The sequence below is a fragment of the Pyxicephalus adspersus genome, chromosome 5, assembly GCF_032062135.1.
Source record: "Pyxicephalus adspersus chromosome 5, UCB_Pads_2.0, whole genome shotgun sequence".
In the NCBI taxonomy this organism is placed as follows: Eukaryota; Metazoa; Chordata; class Amphibia; order Anura; family Pyxicephalidae; genus Pyxicephalus; species Pyxicephalus adspersus.
Genome location: NC_092862.1, coordinates 63,677,049 through 63,700,530, shown reverse-complemented (window position 1 = coordinate 63,700,530; position 23,482 = coordinate 63,677,049). Strand labels below are relative to the sequence as shown.

Here is a 23,482-nt window from a genome sequence, read left to right as displayed (position 1 = left end):
ACTTAATTGCACTGAAGTAATGACAATTGAATCATATATATGAGTGAAAAGCCATTGTATAATAGGCATGCTATAGAGTGCATGAACTTTTTTTTTTTTGTTGGTGAAAATGTTTTCTGATCATATAGGATATTGTATTTGTTCTTGCAAAGTCTACTAATACCATAATCCTGATGATGTATATTTTCCTCCATCACTCATGTCCACAATCGGCCCTTTTGCAACTCGCCCCTTATTTTCAATTATTATATAAACAAAATTACAATACAAAGGTACCATGATATTGTATTTAATGTGAAATTACTTTATCAAAGTTCATAATGTCAGGTTGACACTTCTATATAAATTTTTGCTCCATATTTTTTTGTTAGTAATCCAAGCAAGTTCATTTATGTGAATGGAGAGATTCCCTTTCTAAACTTTTTTGGCTAAATGCTACAGTCGTTGTAAGAGTTAAACATCCAGCACCGCCACCTTTACGGTAAATGTTTCAATAAAAAGACTTTGCCCACCAGGTTTGTTACCTGGCAAGTTGGAGACACAAAAGTAAAATGAATCATTGTTCCAACATGCTGCAAAGGGTGGGACATTTCACAGATCCTGTTATCTGCATTCAGGGAAAGGATGTAGGTCGCACACAATAAGATGGAGGAGTGGAGGTGCTACTCTCTACCATAACATCTAATAAATCTAGATTTTAGCACTAACTGCTTCTTTATTTAAAGTTGTTTCTGACTGCATGGGAACTAAAAAAAATATATATTTGGGGGGAATTAAACTCATGATGAAAAAACAAGAATTTGTTACATACCTGTACAGCAAACAAATTTATAAAATGTATTATGGCTACAAAGGAGCAATATTGAATGGGTATCTTTATCTTTTACACACTTTACTTCTGCAGCAAAAATTTAAAAAAATGAGTACATGTTTAGGTGATTTCAATTATTTTGATTTATTCCAGTAGCATAACCTCTGAAATATGATGCATTCTGTAATCTTTATATGGTTTCTAATGATGTTTTAATTATAAGTGATAGGGTGCAATTTATATTCTTCAGGCATAACTAGATAATTGGCAGTTAAAGTAAATAAGGTCTTGGAGGCTTTGTAAATACACTTTATTTTTATGTGTGAAGCTGCAGCGTTACAATGAACACTCAACCACATGGATTGACTTTTAAAGGTCATATGAAGGGTACTTCTAAACAATCCCTGCCTGTAAAGAAGAACTCAGGAAATATGGTTGTCTGTGTCCTCTACTGTTCTAGTTTTGTCCTAACACATGCAGATATTATAAATATCCAGATTTTGTCTGATGTTTGTAGATGTATCACACAAGTGCAGAGCAACTGCAGTTTATTGACTTGGCTTCTTGCAAGGCAATAAGAGCATCAGGGTAAACTACACTTGACCCTTATACAGGAGATAAAGTCCTGGCCTTATGTTTAAGCAAATTGCTTCTGCCTTGCAAACAAGAATAATCTGATGTAAAAGGTTGACAGAAAGGGTGGTAGGTGTGTTGTAATTGTTGATTAACAGCAGAAATCACTGTAGAGATCTATGATCTGTATGATGCTTTTTTAATTTAGATGCTTTTTAGCTCTGGGCTTCTCTATACCTTTGATGCATCTCAGTTCCCCATCGGGTAATGTTAACATGCACGTTAGAATTTGCATATCATCCACTAAGAATTGGCTTGTGGATCTGTGTTGTTTGCTTGGTGCCAGGCATTGGGGCTTGTATCCATTAATTTATTACTGTATCATGTCTTAAGTATAACTTGCCTGCACATGATCAGAGTTATAGAGAGATATATGTAAAGTCTGAAAACACAAGTTGGTTACAGGATGCTGCTAATGCCTCGAGTAGGCAGTCCTTGCCAGAAGAACTCACAATCTAAAGAATATATAAAACCATATCCTATTTTCCTTGGCAGAGGAGAAGCATTCCGGAGTAGCGTGTTTTCACTAGAGCCTGTGAGCAAACCTGCCATTAAACAAAGGTAGATTTCAGTGAAAAGGTGCTTCAGACAAAAGCAGTGTGTTACGGGTGGAGACTGTTTGCTCAGTGTGATTCAAATAAGAAAAATTATGAGAGCCTCTGTAGATTTCATCCACCAGGTATTTGAATAGGCTGACAAGGATTCACCTGCAGCCCTCAGACTTTCATAATGCTACTTGTTAACGGGGGTGGAGGAACCCCCCACAGGCATTGTTACTTTCTTTTGTACTCATTCTTGGGGTCATAAGATAAACTTAAGTTGCTGACTAAAGTCAGTTTGCTTTTAGTTCCTTATTGTTTCCTGTTTGACAATAAGTTGTTTTATACTCCTAGAAAATGTCAAAGTTTGGAGAGTCCTGTAGACATGTAAGCACTGTTGCACCTGACCGAGCATATTTTTTTTAGTTTTTAAAATAAAAACGATTCCTGAGAAATCCTTTGTGTTGCCCGCAACTGTAAAAACGCTGTGTGCATTCAGCATTTGGACGTTCTGATAAAGACAACTGGCTGGATCTGTGTCTGTAACAGATGTCCATCCTGTCTGAAACCTTCTTGGTAGATTAGCTTTAGACCGAGTACACGCCTGCATCCTCTTCAAGCTGCTGCTAAGCACATGGTAACATTTAGGACCTCTGGTTTCCATGGCAAGAAGGGCAGATGAAACAGCGCCTTGTGGATTTACCTGCTCCGCTTGTTGCCAAGGCTAATGATGCAATGAATTGGGATCCTCTTTTGTTAATTAAATTAGGCTTGCATCTGAAACCTTCTCTGTACAGGTAGAATGAACAGGGCTGGAGTTTTAAGGGATGAATCTGTGTTTCTAAGAATTTAGCAAAACAAGTTGGTTGATACAAATGGGGGTCTAAATACTGATGAATTAACATTTTTTGTTGTAGTTTTTAGAAATGATGAGTCAAACCAATGATGATCAAAGCATGTATAGTCTTGTTAAGCTTAGATTCCAGAGGGTTATGAAAGCAAAGATATGCTCAACCTACATACAGCTTTTTCAGGTTTATGGTGTAATTTGCACTACTTTGGTAGCTGCTGAAACTTTCATATCTGTAAATTGCTCATATAAAGGAAGGGTAATGCAGCCATCCTCCATGAAAATCCAATGCAGCATCCTGTTTAAATATAATCTCTGGTACCTTAACCTCTCAACATTAAAAAAAATGCAAAAATAATGCATCATGGTTTTAAAAACGACTTATGTTTAGTTCAGCATTTAAATTGCATCATCTATATGTGCAAATGAAAGCCAGATATAGTAAAGTTCTTTTTCATTTTCCCAGTTCTGGTTGGAATGCCCACTGTTTGTTTAGAATTCTAGCTTAATGTCCTGGAGGGGGAGAAAATAAATGCCATGGAAATGCACTATTTATTTCAAATGCAGTGCTTTGTCCTATATCATTTTTGCACTCTTAAGGAAAAAAAAGACAAGGGAAGTTTTGAATAGTACCACACACACATTGTCACCTTAATAATGAAAATATATGATAACAAGCAAATCGTTATTATCAATTCATTTCTTGTATCTGTTAGAAAGCTGATTTAAAGATGCTACTGGGATATGGTTTTGGGATTTTATAGAGCCACTCACGTTTCTTTGATTACTCATCCCGTGAAAGTGAGATGCTGTTTTCCTGTATGAAATCCCCCCCGATAACTGCCAGATTGTGCAACAGAGCATCTGGTTTTCTATCAACATGGGTCCTTTTTGGGAACCTGCGATTTGTGAATCTTTTGATTCTCCATTGGATTCCTTGGAAACTGAATATGTACTTCTGTTTTGCCTAGCTATGCAAATTAGTACTGGCTCCAGACATGTCAAGATAGTGGCTTTTTCCCTCCATTGAAGGGATCTTTTCAGGATCTCCTGCTGATGGCTGACTGAAAATATTTACCTGACCACAATCTCCCCCACTGCTAGGGTGGCTGTAACAGCCCTTGTTTAGGGCTTGGTCTGAAAGCAGAAACCCAAATCGCCCTCCCACCATTGATGTTCTTTTTATCTTGAGCATTATCTTTGTAACTGGTTATTAGCAACTAACTGCCACGGCCCTCCTCATTCAGTGCCTGCATCATCTGCTTTCAGCCCCATCCTGGACCAGGTGTATGTGTAGGCATGTTCTACATTCCTGACCTACAGCTACATTGAGAATTAAGGTCAGTAAAACATTTCTGTTAGAGTTGCATGTATTTTGCTTGTCCTAAGCTTCTTAATTGTGTGTTAGAATCAGGCCAGAAGCTGCATTTTTTTTACAGTTACAAACTTATATAATGTCTTTGTATCATGAGCTGTTTCAGTACATTGGTTCTAGAACTCCGTTGCATCATGCTTTTAAGTAAAAGGGATTTCTTAAAGAGGATGTTGGCTAGTAACTAATGATCTGGACCGCCTGTCTCCCTTCCTGTTTGGGAACTCATTTCCCTCTGTAAGAATTTTTTTTTCTTTAGGACCTTTGATATCATTATCCCACCAAATATATTGTGTTTTTTTTTTTTTTTGATGTTAAGTGTTCACTTTTTCTTGCCGTTTAATTGCCGTACAGTCACAGTACCATCCTCGACTTTTTGCAGTGATGTACAAAATCTAAATTAAATGAATGTGATCCAGTAATGTTCATAATGAACAAATAATAATAGTTTTTTTTTTTTCATCAACAGCACCAGTTGTTGTAGTTCCTAATATTTAGTTCTCTGTTCAGCGATGTATTGCTGCAATTATTTTTCTTTGGCAGAGAGTGGGTTAAGGTGCTGCCAGTAAGAGGTGTGGGGTGTTACTTTGTGAGCTTTCACTCCTACTTGCAAAAGCCTTGCAGTGCAGTCCAGGCCCCTCCAGGAGCAAAGCAGATAAATCCTTTCTCAGGATGGTAACAAGATGCTGGAAAGGTAACTTATACATCAGTGCCAGATTTCAAAACTGATTCATCGCCAACATGCACACTTTCTCATGTGCAGTTCCTGAAACTCAACCAGGTGCCCTTTCTCCAAATCTGTACAACTCTTCCGGGTTTTCTTATAGCTATTAGAAGTAAGGACTTTGATGGGTGTTGGTGATCACCCTGGGAAAGTAGGAAATTCTGAGATACAAGTGTATGAATGTGTACTGCACATAACAGCTGTAAGCGCTCTGTAATATATTGGAACAAATGATATAATTACACGTTTTATCGGATGCCTCAGAAATGGCATATGTATTGATCAACATCAGGATTTAGACTAGTGATATATGGTACCCTAATTAACTTTTTCAGTGTTTCTGAGTACAAAATCTTATATGGTATTACATTTGTGTCTATTTTACCATGCTTGTATATTCATACATGTGTTTCATTATTTGGGTTTCGTGTGCATACTGTGTTACACTACATAGTTGATAGACAAGCAATTTTTTTTTTAATGTGAAAAGAGCTGATGTGGACATAGAGAAAAGTATTCTTTTCACAGTGCTAATAGATACTAATGAATTACAGAATCCCAAAGTGAACCCTGTTGTGACTGGGACAGAAAGCTGGCACTCCGCAATGGAAAGCAAGGTAAGGATGAACTACATGTTACATACTTATCATTGTTCATCCCCCCTCCCTGTATCTTATTCCTGCTCTCACCAGACATGAAAAACTAGTGATAAGATAAAGTTCCTGAGGTATAATCGCATTTCAAAGAGGTCCACACAAAGACTGATTAACATCTTTATTGTGGTAGAATGATAGGACCAGTCAGCTACCCAACAGAAGAAGTCTGAAGATTAAACACCCTCTTGGTAATTCAGTACATTTAGGGGGTTAGATGTGGAAACCCATAACAACCTAACTGAATTTACTGAAGTCAGACCAGGACAAAACTTTGGTTGCTATGGGTACTGCAACTTCACATAATGTTGTGTTCTGTGCAGTTCCTTATTGTATAGGCTAGTAAATAAAGAATCACAATCCTTACATCTCAGCTATCTAAATAACATAAGAATTGTGGAATAGAACTACTTCTATAATATACATAAAAGAATGTGTGCTGTAGCTGATTTTTTATTTTCTGTAAAATTTACAGTTCTCTGTTAAACCACTTCAGCAGCCAAATAATCGTGAGCATTTCAGTTTCATGGGAGTGTTGTACATCTGTACCCATTAGTGACATAGGGCCAGGAGCTGGAGTGTAGAGGGGTACCAGGCACCAAAGGCTTCTGGAAGTGGACACCCCAAGCATGCTTTATATACTGTTACTGAGTCAATAACAAACTTATTATGTATCAAAAAATGCAAACCAAGGTAGAAATTAATGAAAACATTTCATTTGTATGCTCCCAATTTGGTGTATGCAAAGCTATGATGGGAAAATAAAATCCTGCTAATATGTACTGCTAGCTGTGGTCCCTGTAAACATCAGCATGACTTACTGACGCATGTATTTGAGGTTTGATGAGAGCAGTTTTTACTTTAAAAATGTTTTCAGAACTTTGGTTGCTATAAAGCTGTCTTTTGCTATAGTGATCTTCAATACTAAGTAAGGTCCCTAAATCTTTTATAAAAAAAAGTTTTATTTTCTAACAAGCTGTTGGAAAGGGGTTGCTATGGAAGATGCCTCCACTTTTCCCTTTATTAGTTTATTACAAAAAAACTTGTCTATGTATATGATGAAAGTAGCTGTATTGAAGGCCTTCACTTTGCACACAATCCGCTCTGAATATTATTATTATAGGCATCATTATAACTTGGATATTCCTTCCTGTTTTAAAATTGACTTTCATAAAGGCATTATTTGATGTGGACTTGTCTGCCGGCCTGGGGAGAAAAGTGTATGAAGTATTCTGTATAATTGCAATGCAATGTATTGTTAAGACAGATTTTCCTTCCTAGATTCTGTTTTCTAGGACTCTAATGTCGAGCCACATTTTTTTGTTTATTTATGGTAAGCAGACCACTTGTTTGCACCTAAAACACAGCCCCCATTTTCTGTTTTGTTTTCACATCAACCGGTTAGGTCAGTTGTAGCACTCCTAGGAGCAGTGTGACTTTGCTTGAAATGAATCCACAGCTGAACATGCTGGCATACTGTACCTTTTGCCTTTTGCTTGGAAAGTTTGGTACAATGTTTCACTTTTATGAAATGCTATAAAAAGTTGTTTATAGTTTTGTTGTAATAAATAGATTGCTTTACTGTACATCCTTAACCTAAATTATTTAACTAATCCAATGAATGCATCTGCCTATATATATATGTTGTTGCAGGCCTCAGGAAATTATTTGATGTCACTGTCTTGTGTGGATCGCTTAGTATGTTAGTTATATTACAGGTAGCATTAATATTTGATGTTTGTTCATAGCAGGTTGCAGGATTTCTGTTCAGTTGTGTGCACTCTTGTTTTACACCAGGTTTTACCTGCCTTATTTAAACATTATGGACTATGGAGCATGCAGCATTCTTTGGTCATTTGAAGGATGAAAGTGTGAGAATGAGCCCTCACAAAGGTATAAAGCTGAGAGAATTTGATGGTGTGTCATGGGTGAATTCCAAGCAAAGGGTGCAGCAACTTGTTAAGGCAGGAGCAAAGGTTAAAATAGTGAATAGAGGATGTGTGTGGGTTTATATAGATATCTCTTTTAGTGATGATGGGAAGAATATTCTGCTACTTCCACTTGATATTTATTGACTTTTATGTTTCATTGTGATGTAACATATATTAGTATAGTTCTGCATATGTTAAAGTAGAATTTTACAGTAGCTTTATTCTATAATGATGAACACATTCTTAACATTGTGGGTTTATACACAGAAAGCACATAAAAATGTATTCAAACATTCAGCATAGAATTTTCAGGTCAGTCCATATTACTTTTTTAGTGACTACAGGCTGTGGTGCTTGGGCAAGCTGCAGTAAACTTCATTGGTCACAGAGACACACCTTTATACAGAATTCATCCGTACAAATCACTGACATGTACAGCATATGCATTATAATCTGTGTTACCCCTCCAGATAATCTACAGCTTTTTGGTATATATATAAATATATTGCATGCTTATATATATATATATATATATATGTGTGATAAAGGCTCATGTGCATGAGACCCCAGCGCCAATAAACTGAAATATTGGGCCGCTATTGTTGGCATTCATATAGACACTTTGGTCAAACGGCTGCAATCCACAAACTACTTATTTTGCTTTTTGCCTTCATTCAACCTGTTGTTTTTTGTTATGAACCTCTTGTTGCTTTTTAGAAAATCTTGCTTGAAATCTGACATTATAAGCATCGTAGTCCTGAATAGACCTAAAGTTCTTCAGCCTGGTGACGTTAGACTCCAACTTGTTGCAGATTGTGTAATGTAAAAAATGAAAAATGTATTTTTCCCATCCAGTATTTATAGACAGTGAAATAGTGAACGTGGAGGCAGACAGAGCACCTAGACTATCATAAGTGATGAGGGAAGTGAAACATGAAGGCTCTACTGTACTTGCTGCTCTCACAAGATGGGGGAAGTTGCTAGAGCAGAAATCATCTCAGGGCTGGAGGGAGGGAGAGAAAACATGGGGAACCTTGCCCAGAGCAATCTGATTTCCATTAAAATATTTGCTGCCAACAGCCATCATGGGATACTTAGACCTAAGGGGTTAATTGGACACAGACAGCATGGTGGCCAAAAAATTCATTACAAATGGTGTAAAGGCTGTCTTTAATGTTGCTGCTATTTATGCATAGTATAGTTACTTTTAGAAACTTTGTTTTTACATCATTTTTACTTTAATAGGTTGTTTAGATCTATAACTCTGCATTTCTAGAAGTGCCTTTAAAGGTTTGTCAATGAGTATAATTATCTATTTTTGTCTTTAAATACTTGTTTAATTTCATCATCAACCTATGTGGCATTATTATTCATGTGCTATTTTTAAAGTTAAACATTTGACAAACAAGATGTGCAAAATATGAGAACATCATCATCAAATGTGGTCCTTATGTCTTAGTAATTATATTAGTAATTGTGGACAATGTCCGCCGATGTGGATTATGGGGTTTTCTATTCACATGGATGAAAAACTAGCATTCCTATAAATAATAGATAATCTTATTTTTTATTGCTAGTTACTAATTTATTGTAAGTAAAGAATGTGAATGAGACTGGTAAATGTGTTGCTATTAATGGTACTTGATTAGCGTGCAGTGGAGCAGGGCGGTTGGATGTGGGCTGAAGTGATGGAGTAGTGGAAGCTTTCTGTATCTCTACCTCTGCTTGCTGACTAAACAGTTCTGTCAGCTGGCAGTCGTGAGGCCTGAGGATTTGTGATAGTTGCTGGAAGGGTGTGGAAGAGATGGAGAGCAGGGGGAGGGGGATGAACGCTCTGGGCACCAACTGTTGCTCCTTTCAAGCCTTATGTTTGTGGCTCCTTTACATCATGTGCTTTTTGTTGCTTTTACGTCACTTAAAAACTTGACTTTTTAGAAAAAAATACCTATACACTTTGTGTACAGATCCAATATATTATGAGGTCAGAAATACAAACTAACATTAAGGATCTACTGATCGTTTAGACACACGGCTTTCACTAAAGGGCTCATCATATGCTCACGTTTAATTTCCTAGGTTTAGGAAAGTTTTACTTTATCCTTGCCCTTCACTAACAGATGTGGTTACTTATCTCAGCCATTCAGGCAACAGGAGCTTTACAGTTCAATAAAAGTTCTCCGCTACAAGCCCCTTATTACTGTACAAGAGTATACGGCTCTTGCATGCAATGTGTCATTCAGTAAAAGAGAGGCCATCTATTTAACCACTGTGCATCATTATTGATGATAAATAATAAAGAAATAAGGTTTTGTGGAACATGGGTCAGTAGTATTTTATGCAGTTTCAGTATACCTAAGATGTGGTGTCAATTGGAAGATCAAAGCAGGATGCTGTAGTCCTTGCACAAATTGTGTGTGTGTGTGTGTGTGGTTTAGGATTGTAAGCCTGGGTCTCAGTGTTTATAATATTATTATTAATAAACAGGATTTATATAGCACCGATTATATATTACGCAGCGCTGTATATTAAATAGGGGTTGCAAATGACAGACAGTGACACAGGAGGAGGAGAGGACCCTGCCCCGAAGAGCTTACAATCTAGGAGTGTTATGGATACTTTTATCTTATAAATATGATTCCTAAACAAATCACATATTTGATCATGAATCTGGCATATAGTCACCGTATGTATGTATGTATTTATTAATATTCAGTCATGTTCAATTTTCCGTCAAGGAGAGTCTCAGATTGGGTGTAAAACAATGTCTTTGGAAATGTCGTCATTTAGCTTCAGTGCTGAGAATTCTGTAGCATCAGTTATCTGTTATTGCCCTGACTAGGCCATGTTGGAGCATGTATCTTCTGCTGTGAGATTCCTTCGATTCACTGTATATTCTGCCACTCCCCAGGGCCAAGAAACTCTGGTATTTTTTTCAATGTTTGACTGTGTTAGAAGAGTGGATGAGAAGACGCACCTTATTTTACTGCTTGCTTGAGGTAGCGATAAGGTGTTTACAGTTTAAAGCAAGGATGAGGATGTGCAGAGAATTTTTTTTCATGTTTATTTTGCAAAAGGGGTTCTTTAAATGGCCCTTTGTCTAAATAACACAAATGAGATTAATAATTATACTACCCCTGGGTGTTCATTGTGCAGATAATCCAAATGTAGATGGAATGGTGCTATGAAATGAATCGTAGGTTTCTATTGTCATGCTAAATGTTCTGTTTTTGACCTGTGAGTAATTTAATTTATCAACTCTGAGTTCCAGGACTGTTTGGCTGCCCCTTGCCCTGCCTGATTGGTACTGGCTCTAAAGGTACCATTGTTTGCTCATCAAACAGAGGGTGCAGCTTGTATCCAAGGTGACTGCGGTTCTATTGCTGCTCTTATAGCACACACTAAACGTTACCTTTGTACACCTGGGAGCATCCTGCTGTTGGGGGAGGTGAAAACTTTTTTTTTTTACTCTTGTAATATACCATTCCTTAGCATGCTTTAAAGGATTGCATTCAAATAGTTTAGCCACACAAACATTATGTTGGTGCACATTAGGATTTTGACACCAGGTAAATAATAGTGGTATTCACATTGTATTTTTATCTAAAATGCTTACATTATTTGTTATGTTTTTTTTTGGGTATTAGTTTGTTTTAATGCTGCAGTTTTGGAACACACAGCATTCTATAGAGACACCATTTGTAATTAGATGTTTACCTGGTATTAGAAATGCATTCTTTAAGAAATAAGTGTGCATATGTTAAAAGAGAAACTATCACGCGTGTGTATGTAATATGGTTTTCTCTGTGGCTTTCATGGTTAAAGATTCTGGCGCTTCCTGAGTATTCATTTGCATGTTTGGTGAGTAGACATCACAGATTCTTTCAGCGCTGCAAAGGCAAAGTTCTGCTATCAGGTTTAGTACAGTTCATGTGCAGGTTTCAGTAAACATTAACCATTATTATCAGAGCTTGCAGTGAGCTAAATGGTTAGCAAAGAGAGTGTATCAAAAGCCTGAGATGAAGCAAATGAGTCCAAGGTCAAAAGGATGAGTGGCATATAATAAGGTTGTACTTTTGTATATTCTTTATAGAGCGTCTCTTAAGTCCTTTTTATTGTATTTGTACTGTTTATTTTAAAGTGTAACTGGCAACAGTTGTTTCGCTTTGTTTGCATCATCTAAGCTGTTTATTTGTTCTTATAAGCAGTACTTTATCCTATAGATGGTGTATAGAATCCATAGATATTTTCGCACTGGGCCTCCCTGTATTTTATTAGCAGCTGTGAAGGAGATGACCAAGATGAAGCACAGATGTGTTAAAGCAGTATGTGTATGTGTTTTGGTGCACAGTGACTACATGCAGTGTTCTCCCTTCACTGACGGATTTCACCTTCTGCTCAGCACAGCACCGCTGTCAGTCACAGCAGCTCTACAGGGTGGGACACCTGCTGGCAATGTCCTGATTGGCTGCTGGCAGGAAAGGAGGAGGAGTGCGGCGCAGCAACAGTTGGCCAATGTTCTCGCCTTGTACTTTGGCCTGCATCCTCCTGCCTGGAGATTTGTAGCAGGGAAGGCAGAGAGAGATTAGCACTGAGAGAGATTTTGCAATAGCAGGTCTGCAGAGATGTACGTATTAAAGCCCCAGCCTAGAGTTTTCAAAATTCTCCCCATGTGGTCACCTAAGGCTAGGTACACACGTGCAATAATTATTGTTAGAGAACGAATCAACAATTATTCATGATTATTTTGAACGATCGTATTGTGCACGATTCTGTACATGCTGTAACGATACAATTGTTCAAATTTAATCCACCAATAATGTACACGCACTAGATACAATCGTTTTAATGATGCAGGAAGTGACCGGAGAAAATGTACAGCAGAACCATCCAGGATTACTAAGCGACCATACACACAATAGATAGCAATCATAGGAATGTCGCTGGAACGACATTCCTCATTCATCAGCATCCTTGGCCAGTCGTTGCACTTTTTTTGTTAACAGACGATCAAAATTATTGCACGTGTGTACGTAGCCTCATTTCCCTACAGTGACAATCTGTTCCCATTCACGTAGATCCTGATCATCACAATAGCAGTAAATAAAATAACATGGCTCTATTTGGTGGAATGCTTGGCCTTCGACAGTTGATAAACATGCAAATATTTAACCAAGGTGTCCATAGTATTGTGCTAATCCACTATTGGAAGGTGAAGATAACTTAATCTCTTGTGTGTGTGGCTATACATAAGAACTGTGTGCAATTGAATTGAAAATGTTCTGTTAGATGGTAGGGCTCATTCACAGAAGCGGATGCAGTTTCTGCATTCTTAGTTTGATGCACTTCTTAGAAGCCTCTACTGGTCCCATGCTGCATACTTGAAAATGCTAGTTGCTGACTCATATGTGAACCTTGGTTTTAATCTGAAATATTTGATCTTTATATGTTCTGAGTCAGGGATTAAGAATGTATTGAAGCTACTGGGTCACCAGATTGATTGGGGAGCCAACATATTTGGGAGTTATTGGTGCATCCATATTTTAATTGGACGTATAATACATAGTGCCTTGTTCATTTTTGCAATAACCCATACCCACCTCTGTTTTTTAATAGTCTCTACATACTTGGTATGGTTAAATAAGTTTGCATTTATTCACTGGACAAGCTACATCCAAACAGATAAAGAATTGTTACTGCTGTAAAATATCATTCAGCAATACTGATATGCAGGATCAACTCTTAAATGTTTGCTAATATAATTTTATATCTTGTGATGGAGATTATCTACCGTCTGTTTCTTATATAACGTTGGTTGTTTTTGGCCATTGCAGCACCTATATGAAATAATTGAAGCTTGTGCTTATGTATTGTAATTGGCAAAGGCAACCAAAAGTAATTACTCGGATTTCATTCAGATTATTATATTTTGCAACAGTTGTTTCACTGCAGAGAGACAGAAGGGAAAAAAACTTGAAAAAGCAACACAGATGACAAAGATAAGTGTAGAGTTCTCCACGCTCCATCCTTCTCACCCTGCTGTGTGGGAGGGAGAGGAGACAGCAACCCTCCATTTCACTGTAGAATTAGAAGCCTCCATACATATTTTGCTTCATGAATGGACCATTTGTTAGTGAGTGCACAACTGTTAGATTTAGCCTGCCCAGCATCCCACACTGCTCTGCAGTAACTGCATCCCAACTGGATTTGGTCAGCTTCTCTCTGCCTAGTAATAAAGTGTTTTGTTTGAGACTCATCCAGCTTTTTGCCTGCCGTGATGCTCAACACCTGTCTCTTTCTCTCTCCCACGTGTGAAAAACCTATAAATAAATTATAAGATGCCCTGTGTCTAATAAGTATTGGGACTCGTCTGAAAATACATGCATGTTAAAATAGGTGTGTGCTATTTATTATTAAAGATGAGCTACAGGTAGGTGATATCAGAAACATTACACTTAATAGAGTTTGTGTGTTATAATATATGAACTGTTTAGCCAGTCTTGTGATCCAGACAGTCCTTTAAAAGTCCTTGACGGTTTTCACTGTTATGTTAGTGACCCAATTTTTGTAACCTTGGCCTGCTGGTTCAGCAGTAAAGACAAAGCAGCACATTGATGAGGTTCCTTCTGTAAGCATCTTTACTAAACAGACAACACAGTGCAAAACAGTAGAACCTAGCGTATAACTAGTGCAGTATTTTAACTTCCTGCCGTTCAGAACAGGTTTTCTGTAATGCTGATCCCACCAGCTGCACGTATTTAACTACTCTTTACTTCCCCAAACCTCAACTAGGGGAAGCCCTAATATTTAAAATGAACGTATGGTCCAAACATTTTTATAAAGTATGGATGATCTAGAGCAGGGGTGCCCACACTTTTTTGGCTTGCGAGCTACTTTTGTAGCCAAGTCAAAATGATCTACCAACAATAAAAACTTTGACTTAATCTCTACCATGCACAGAAATTATTATTTTGAAAGGCGGGGCTCTGTGATCTACTCGCCGTGCCTTTGCGAGCTACTGGTCGATTGCGATCTACCTGTTGGGCACCTCTGATCTAGAGGAATCTTTTTAGGTGTCTTGTGCTGTCTGTGTCTCTATTAGGGGGAATCACCCACTCTCCTTTTTCCTGGACAAGTAGAAAGAATAAGAATGCTGTATAGAGGATCAGCTATATGTGACCTAGTATACATTGTATCGGATCCATAGAGATATGCTGAGCATTTGCAGGTTTAAGATATGGCTATTATTACTTACAGGGAATTCCATTCCAAAAAACCTGTGTTCATTCCCTTTTCTGTATCATTAAAAAAGTAACCTTGCATTGTTTGTGTACCAGACTTCAACGGGTGTGGGCAAATTTATAATCTTGTGTGTAATTGTAAGCTCTTCGGGGCAGGGTCCTCTCCTCCTCCTGTGTCTGTCATTTGCAACCCCTATTTAATGTACAACACTGCATAATATGTTGGTGTTATATAAATACAGTTTTTTTAAAAACAAAAATGGTACTTTATAAGAAAGTAAAGTGATTGCAAGCCCTGTATGCTCACAGAGTTAGTTTTCCGCAGCATCCTGAGCACTCTACATGCTTGTATTCTTTTTTTGGTTGCTAGGCGCTCTTATTTCAGGTCTGTAGGCCACCTCTTATTTGTGGCTGGTTTGCAAATACCTTAGCTGTGGAATGCTGGCTTTCCAGTGTTACCTTCCAGGGGTAGATGGGTTGAAAGTGATCACAAAAACACAATATTTACTAATAGAAATGTCCCAGTCCCTTGTCATGTACAAGATACAAGTGAAATTGGAATCTGAATATTCCGATCTTGTAAAGTGCTGACATATTCAGCAGCTGTGTACGCCTGAGTAAAATAAAACCGGTGGCATAAATGAATGTGCAGATCACCCTGTCCTAGGCTTGCAAGCATTATCCAGATTTGTTTCTCAGGTGCTTGCAACACCAGCAACCTTTTCTTATTCTGTATGGCACAATTGAGGTATTGGCTCTGGTTATGTGACCCGGAGTACAAAAGGCTGTCCATATACCAAAGTGTGTTTAGACTCTAGTGAACACCAACCGTTCTATTTTGGTTACAAAACTCACAACTGATAAGAATGAGGGTGTCCAAGAAAATAATTTGCAAATTGTTTTTAAAACTAATCACTGTCAATCAGTGGTATCTGTACTTCAAGGGATCTTTCCAATGCTTCTTTCATTGTTTAAATGGTTGAAAAGACTTGACTTTAATATTAGAAAACTGGGTTGCTAGACCCAAGAACCACACCAGAATGTTTTGCAGTTTACCAGTCCTTACCAGATGTATTACATTAGATTGTAAGCTCCTTTGAGGGACGGTTAGTGGTATGACAATAGACTTTGTAAAGTGCTATGTAATATGTTGGCGCTATATAAAGCCTAATAATAATTATGACTGCTATTGATTTTTTTCAAGTATAGAAAATATAAACTTCAATGTATGTACCTTTGATTGTCTAATATAAACCTTTGGCTAATTCTACTACATAAAACTGATAATTCTGTTTTCTATATCTGTCCACGAGTAAAATATTCCCACCAGCATTTCTGGTTACATTCAAATGTAATGGCCTATACAAGGTCTTATGATGGCCTTGCTTGTCCCCAAATGAGTTCTCTTAAAAAAGATTTTCCAGCTACTTCAATATAGCATAGAAACAAATAATGTGCCAAACGTAAAATTGAGAATTAGGAAGCCTGATGGCGATTCAGCCAGGTATGTATTGGTTCATGATCATCCTGGATAAGGTTGGGTGCAGATTTTTGAAATGTTACCACATACTATTTAACATGTTGTAATGCTTTTCACATTAACCTATTGCATTAAATCAGCCCATTTTGATTTGTCCTGATAGATTTCCACTACAATATGATCAGATCTTTTCTCTAATAATGTTACCCTGACTCCACCCACCTTCGTTTCCTATTACTTTTATACATCAGGTCTTTACAATTCATCTGAATGTCATCAGTTTCCTATAGAAATCAATGTTTTGTTTTTGTTAAATTAAACTTTCATACTCGCGCAGAAGTCAGAGCAATATGTCTGGAAGGTCAATGTGGAAAGATCCAAAAGCATCATTCATCTGGAATATAAAATAGGATACAGTACCAGCATCATGTGCTTTCCAACATTTGGAAGTCACATGTGATTTTGTAATAAGAGAATGGCAGATGAAAAACTGGTTGAGATGCAGCACTGGCTGTGTCAGTGCTTGTGAAGGATAAATATATGAGTAGACTTTTACTTGTGAATTCATTCCTTGCTGCCCATGTGCTCTGGCAGGTGTGGCCATGCTGCAAGAAGAAAGCTGTATGTCATACACAAACCAAGCCAAGGAATGCTTGTGTCACTGGATAGGTTGACACTCAGAACTAAATTCTAGCCAGCAAATGTACTATATATGGTAGGTCTACAGCAGCAGCAAACTGACATGCTAGCTCCCTTGTCCCTATCATGTAGATTGTTAGGGGTTTCACATCACTCATTATGCCTGAGATGCATTATAACATCTACTGATGTTACAAAACACAAGCCTAAATTTACAGCTACCGTTCAATTAAATCTCTTCAGGAACACCAAAATCCAGGGCACGTACCAAAAGAAGCACAGCTATCAATTATCTTGTCATTTAAAATACAAATCGGGAGTTACTCCTGTGATGTCATGCTATGTCTAACACACAAATACCATGTCTCAGCCTTTAAATATATGAAATTTTGTGTTATATCTAGGGAATAAAAGGGTTAAGAATACTGCCTGCCTGCCCCATGTCTCTGGGCTGCAGAATGATGGGCATAGACATGTGCAACTTCTGAGTCTTAAGCAGGGAACAGCGGGGCCTTTCTTTGCCAGCTGCTGTTTCTTATGCAGATATCTGTCCTTTACCTCCTTGTACGCACAACATCCTTGGAAAAACCTGCCCGTGAAATGTTTTTATTGCAGGGATGGAAGATGGTGGCGTTTTACTGAAAAATGCAACTAGTTCTGCAGATGATGCCTAGCAGCATACACATTTAGGTGGAAGATTTTGAAAATCTTGCCAAACCAGTTACGCTGCATTGTGCTCCTCGCTGCTTATTAGACCACAGTCTTGTGGCCTGTATACTACCGTGAGCTTTTTGTCTATCACACCCAGTTCTTATAAAGCCATATGAACAGATTGCAACTATCAGTGATTACAGGAAGATGTCCAGGACACTCAAGTCTGTCTGGACTAATACTAGGCATGATTGGCCACATAGATGAAGATCTGTTCTTTCTTGTGTACTATAATATATCCACCAAAGACAGTTTTGGGGTTCAAATGTGTTTTTTTTTTTATTTTGTAAATGTCTGTTTACAAGGAGAGGTATCAGTGGCCTAAAAGTCTTGGCTGTAAATAGGCAAAAATCAAGGATGTTCAGTATGTGCAGACATGGAATATCGATACCATATGGCTCTATTTTTATAATGCTTCATAGAACCAGCATATTTTGGTTACAACCCTTTTCAGCCATTCTATTTCTGCTGGAAATAACACTGCTGTAATGGTGTAACTTCTTTTTTCCTTTCTTAAAAATAGCAGCTGTTACAATGTTTAACTGTGCTGTGGCTGAAACAATAGCACAATGTTGGCCTTGCTTCCTGACGCCCCTTTATTGGATTGATTACGCATACAATAGCAAAATGTGCTAAACACGACATGCTTGTACAGCCACCAACCACCACTTAGAACTGTGTACTTTACAATTCTGACTGCTTGATTTTCTAACAAACTGATTGAAGGCAGCACACCACATGTTCAGTATGTGAGAATAAAATTGATGGTTTATTCATTTCTGCTATTCGCTGTAAGACATCATTATTGAGAGTTAGTGTTTGTCTGGGCAAATTCAAATAGAAAAATATTTATTACACCTCTGCATTACATACACATTTATGTAAGCTGTAATTACATAAATAAATCTGACAATATATATAGTGAACTCACTGCATTGCTTCTGCTGCGCTAAAATACTAAGCAATGTCAGCCAAGCCCGAGTTCTTTTTCCTGCTAGACCACATACCATTTTCCTCTGATGATATGAAGATGAGGAAAGGTGGGGTGCTCTGTAGTCCAGCAGTGTAGATTTCATGCAGGACTGACATTTAATTGCAGAGTCAGCATAGTTTGCAGAGTACAGAAATTTAGGATCTCTTTGGCATGATCAGCGGGAAGTTTATGTTGCCCAGACATTTGGGTATAATGTGAAATGGTTAGAACTTGAGACCCAGCAGTCATCTAGATAATTATTGCATGATCTTGATATTAGCATTCAGAACCAATACTTTTAACTGTTTTGAAGTATGTACCACTTTATAAAAGCATCATGTGGAGTACCTTGTGGAGTAGATCTCCTCCTGACTGCCTCTTATAATGCTTCTTCTAATTCCGTCTGTAGCGGCTGGCAGACTGGAAATGGGTATCCTACATATACATATGCTGGGAAGGAACAGTCAGATATGTGCAGGGTCTACCTCATTATTACTTTACTGCTCTTTTACTGTCCAATCACTGGCCAGACAAAAATCTATTCCAGTTGTAATCTCTCCCCCAGCCATGTCCTCTCAATGTTACAATGCTCAATGCTGCTTTACAAGGTCTGCCTGCAGGCGCAGCCTTGTTACTCCCAATTGTGTGCTCCTGTTTAGGACTACAGGATCACATGCTGATACACAGGGATCTAATATGTACAGCCTCCAATAATGTCTTTCATTAGCAGGAAACCCCACAGCACTGCCAACGTAGTGTGCAAAAAATGATGGGACTTGCAATCCTTACCTTCTAATGCACGTTACAATGTTGTAATGTTAACTGCATTCAACCTCATTGGAAACTTGCAAAGGCCACCGTACAAATGTACAATGATTAAGCGCATACGAGTATGTTTTAAAAGCTTTAAAGATATTTGGTGAAAATGAATAACTAATTAGGCTATTTTACACAATACGATTTTGCTAAGGGTTTAATTATCCTCCTTACAAAACCTGTTTTGCTCTTGGTTTCTGTTCTGCTATCCGTGAGCACAACTGCAGAAAAGAAAATGTGCTTTGCATTTTTTGTTTTTTTACATATGTGTGGTAGGTAATTTAGAGACCTAGCTATTCTGTCTGGCAGGGGTGATTTGATCACACAACACTTTATAATGGACAAAGGCATTGTAAATGTACATGTTTGCATACAGCTCTGCTTTAAATAATCAGGTTTGCTGTATGATTTGTATGTTCTAACTGATGGACTTGTTTAGGAGATCCAGACCTTCACAGTTCAGGTGTTTTTGCTCAGGCCAATAATAGGAAGTGGGCAACACAGACTTATCAAGACTCCTTCATTACTGCCAAATGTTGTCATACTTGTAGCCATGGTGTTTCTTTATCCATGGAAGAGGTCTATTTAGTCCATCCCTGATTTTTTTTTTTTTTTCTCATGATGGACACTGTAACAAAAACTGTGTCTGCAGACTAAAATCACTGTAAAAGTTTAACTGTTTAATCTAAGGCACATATAAACACTACATTTACTTATTAAACTTATTCCCAAGTCTTGTACTACTGCTGGTCCAGCCAGCAACTGAGGGAAATTAAGGATAGGCAGAAGAACACAAATCCTGAATATAAAAAAAAAACTTCTGAGAGACAGATGATGCTGCTGGACAGAGCGCTCCAGCTGTAAGTCATTACTTGCAGAATGGCGCTCTCAAGCAGACAAATGGTATCCTTGTTTTGGGACCTCGTACTCTGAAACACACTGCAGTCGTCTTGCAGACAGTGCATTCTTTGTCCTATGCACATACATGAAGAGAATATACAACATCACAAACTGTGTGACATGACCTAACAACTGCGTGATTACACTGCTCCTGATCGTCCTTTCCCCTTTCTGTTTCCCCTTATGTTGGTTTTGATTGTGTAAACTGGTAATGATGAGGAAGATGTGTTTGTATAATAAATATATGTAATGTGAAAATCTGCCTGTGAAACAATTACTATGTGTAATATGTTTTGTTAGAAAGTAAAGTGCTGCCCACACCAAACGGGCAGAAGCCATATTTAATTGTAAAGATGGCACCCGTAGATTGTTATAAGCAAGTGAGCCATCTTAGCTTCAATTTCCTGTGTGTGAGTACTTAAAATAGGGGCATAGTTGTCAGTTTAAAAATCCTACTTGTTTTATTTAGGAGGGTAGTATTTTTACATCTGTATAGAAAAATATTATTACTTAAAGTGTTCCTATTTTATGTATATAGTTTTAAAGTTCATACTTTTAATGACTTTTTATCCACAAATGTAGATGTTACACAATTTAAATTATTAGAATATTAAACAGTGATGCTAATAAAGTTCCTTTTTTGGTTGGTATGGACCTAACTGCCCTGTTAACGTGTAATCTATACTTGATTATTTTAATTAGGCACTTATGCATGGTGATTCCTAAATGCCCAAGTGTAATACATACTGTTAAAAATTAGGCTGTATATGCATGAACAGGACACTCCCATGGTAGTAGCTTTATGTAACTTTCTTAAAAAATAAAAGCCTGTAGATGTATTACCTATAGCCCATCATATGTAGCTCTGTTTCTTTCATATAACAAGGCCACCAACTTCATAGAAAAGATAACACTTTCTTTTTATTTGATGAACTTTGACTTCAGCAAAGATTTTACACACAACTTTATTCTTATGGTCTCTTTATGGGTTGTGTAATGTTCCTGTTAAATTGTGACTCCCAACACAACACCTCAAAGACAGGATCCTTCTAATGATACATAATACATCAAACAGACAGAATAGGCAATAGAACAATGGCCACAAACACAAGGTATCAACAACAGGAAATAGATGTGTACACTTTACTACAAACAATACTCCTGGTTTCGCCAAAAATAAAAGTATGGAATTGATCTGTACTTTACTTTACTTTGTGTGGATTTGGTCAATTGACGGGAACCAGATTGATAGCTCTAGGATAATGACTGCCAGGGAGACAGAATTTTTTGCTTTCTTTTATCTATCAGATATCGTCTTTTATGGAAGCCATGTACCACCGTATGCTTAACAGATCATTGCATATCTGATCTAACCTCATGTACCTTTTTGCACTTTTTCAGATGCATAGATACAAAAATGAGCCTTTTGTGTACCCAAATATTCTTCTCCTAATTTTTATCCACTTTAAGAACTATAGCTGTAAAACTCCTTAGAAATGATTCATTCTCTAGTGATCAGTATGTGCCTGTACATGATGGAGATGCCTCATCTGTAAGGGAACTGTCTGCATTCCATAGCCCTCAATGTACTCGATAAGCATCTCTGATTTCGTCTTAAAGGGAAAGTAGAATGGATTTTCAGGAAGCAGATATTTTGAGTTGTTATTGCATAATTAATGTGATTTTACATGTTTGCGCTTGCCATGTTTTTGTTATTGTATTAAATAAGATTTGTAGATTTACCACTCAAGGGAACTTTGTATTTCACAGCAATAGCTTGGCCTTCCTGCTGGACAGCTGTGAAGGTATAAGAGATGCATACTTGCATTGTTCTAGTGTAGTTATTAGCCCCACAGAATTACAATGTAACAAGGAACACCAAAGTGTAAAACTTGCAAAGCAGGAAGCAGAACCTGCATATAAAAAGAGCAAATATGGCTGCCTCCAAGTACAGGGACCAATGTGCTTTACTTGTGATTCAAGCATGCAGGCAACAAGTTTTGCACTGGGGGAGGGAAGGATGCAGCCTGTTTATCTGTTTCTAGGTGTTAAATGGTACGGTTCCAGGCTCTTCTGTGCTGCCCAGGAAGCTGTTGTCTTGGTGCTTTCTGATGCTGCAAGGTTTGTTTATAGGAGTATTGGGTTACACTTGGATCATTTGGTTACTGCTTTACACAGGCAAGGCAAACTTATGGGAAGAGATTTAGGTTTTATGAACTTATTGCAGTGCTCACAATGACATGATGCCGTCTTTCAGTAACATTTTTGTTTTTTTTCAGAGTCCCTGTGTGACATAGTTTATTACCTGTTAATCCTGACAGTAGATCTGTTTTTCCCTTTTGTTGAAAATAAGTGACAACCCGGTGCATTCTGTAAAGAAATTACAGAGATATATTCCTGCACTGTGTGAAAGCGTAGCATTCGCTGTAATATGTATATCATCCATTGCCGTTTGGGGAAGCCATGGGGATATATTGTTTGTCTCAAGCCCTGTTACTGCCAATTGTTCTGGTCAGCAGGGCTTGTTGTAGGAAATAGTAAAATAACACATATAAAGGCTGGATCAACAGGTAACAAAATGATCTTACATTAAAAACAAAAAATGTTTAGTTAATGTTACAAACAGGTAACAGACAGTGATTGTATTATATTTTACTTACAATATTGTCCTTGGCAAAATGTCTGTGCTTGACAGGCCTTTTCTTTTCTTTTTTTTCTTCTTCGGAGATTTATTACTTTTATTTCATATGCAAATGTTAATGCAGTCAAGTGGTTATGAATGTGTTTACTTAATCAAGTATTTTTTTAAAATTTCCTAAAAACTCTAATAGACGCAGATATCACACCCCAATCACCAATGTGAGTCACCCTTATCTGAGATTTTGTTTTTCCTAATGTTGAAGTTAATTCCATCATTCAGATTTGGCCACATGACAGTCAGGAATAGCATTCATTTTTTTCTTTCCTGCAAAGACAAGCTTTAAAGTGTGTGTCTGCCGGATAAATACTTTGTATCTAGGCAGTTAATTGGCCATAAGTTTTCTGACTTAAAAGAAAGCTCTGAGCATCAAGCTGCTGAAAAGGCTTCTGGGAAGATCTTCGCATGGGCAACGTTCCAAAGCTCAAGGCAGTAATATTTAAACCAGCTGAACAGACCTCTTCAGCCAAGAGCCCCAGCATGCTTCACATCAGCAGGAAATTCATCTCCAAAA

General features: G+C 37.6%; 1 protein-coding gene across 4 annotated transcripts in view; it reads left to right on the top strand.

Annotated features, from left to right (window-relative positions):
• Nucleotides 1-23,482, top strand: part of RREB1 (ras responsive element binding protein 1) — a 58,359-nt gene that overhangs the window by 3,264 nt on the left and 31,613 nt on the right. For 2 of the 4 annotated variants that reach the window (XM_072411752.1, XM_072411749.1), the window contains exon 2: nt 5,484-5,546. The exons of 1 other annotated variant lie outside the window; for it this stretch is intronic. In XM_072411752.1, coding sequence (XP_072267853.1) covers nt 5,535-5,546 — 12 coding nt within the window. In that variant the 5' untranslated portion in view covers nt 5,484-5,534. Of the gene's footprint in view, nt 1-2,818; nt 4,174-5,483; nt 5,547-23,482 lie in introns of those variants that run through there. One more of the 4 variants, XM_072411750.1, reaches the window with a different exon arrangement.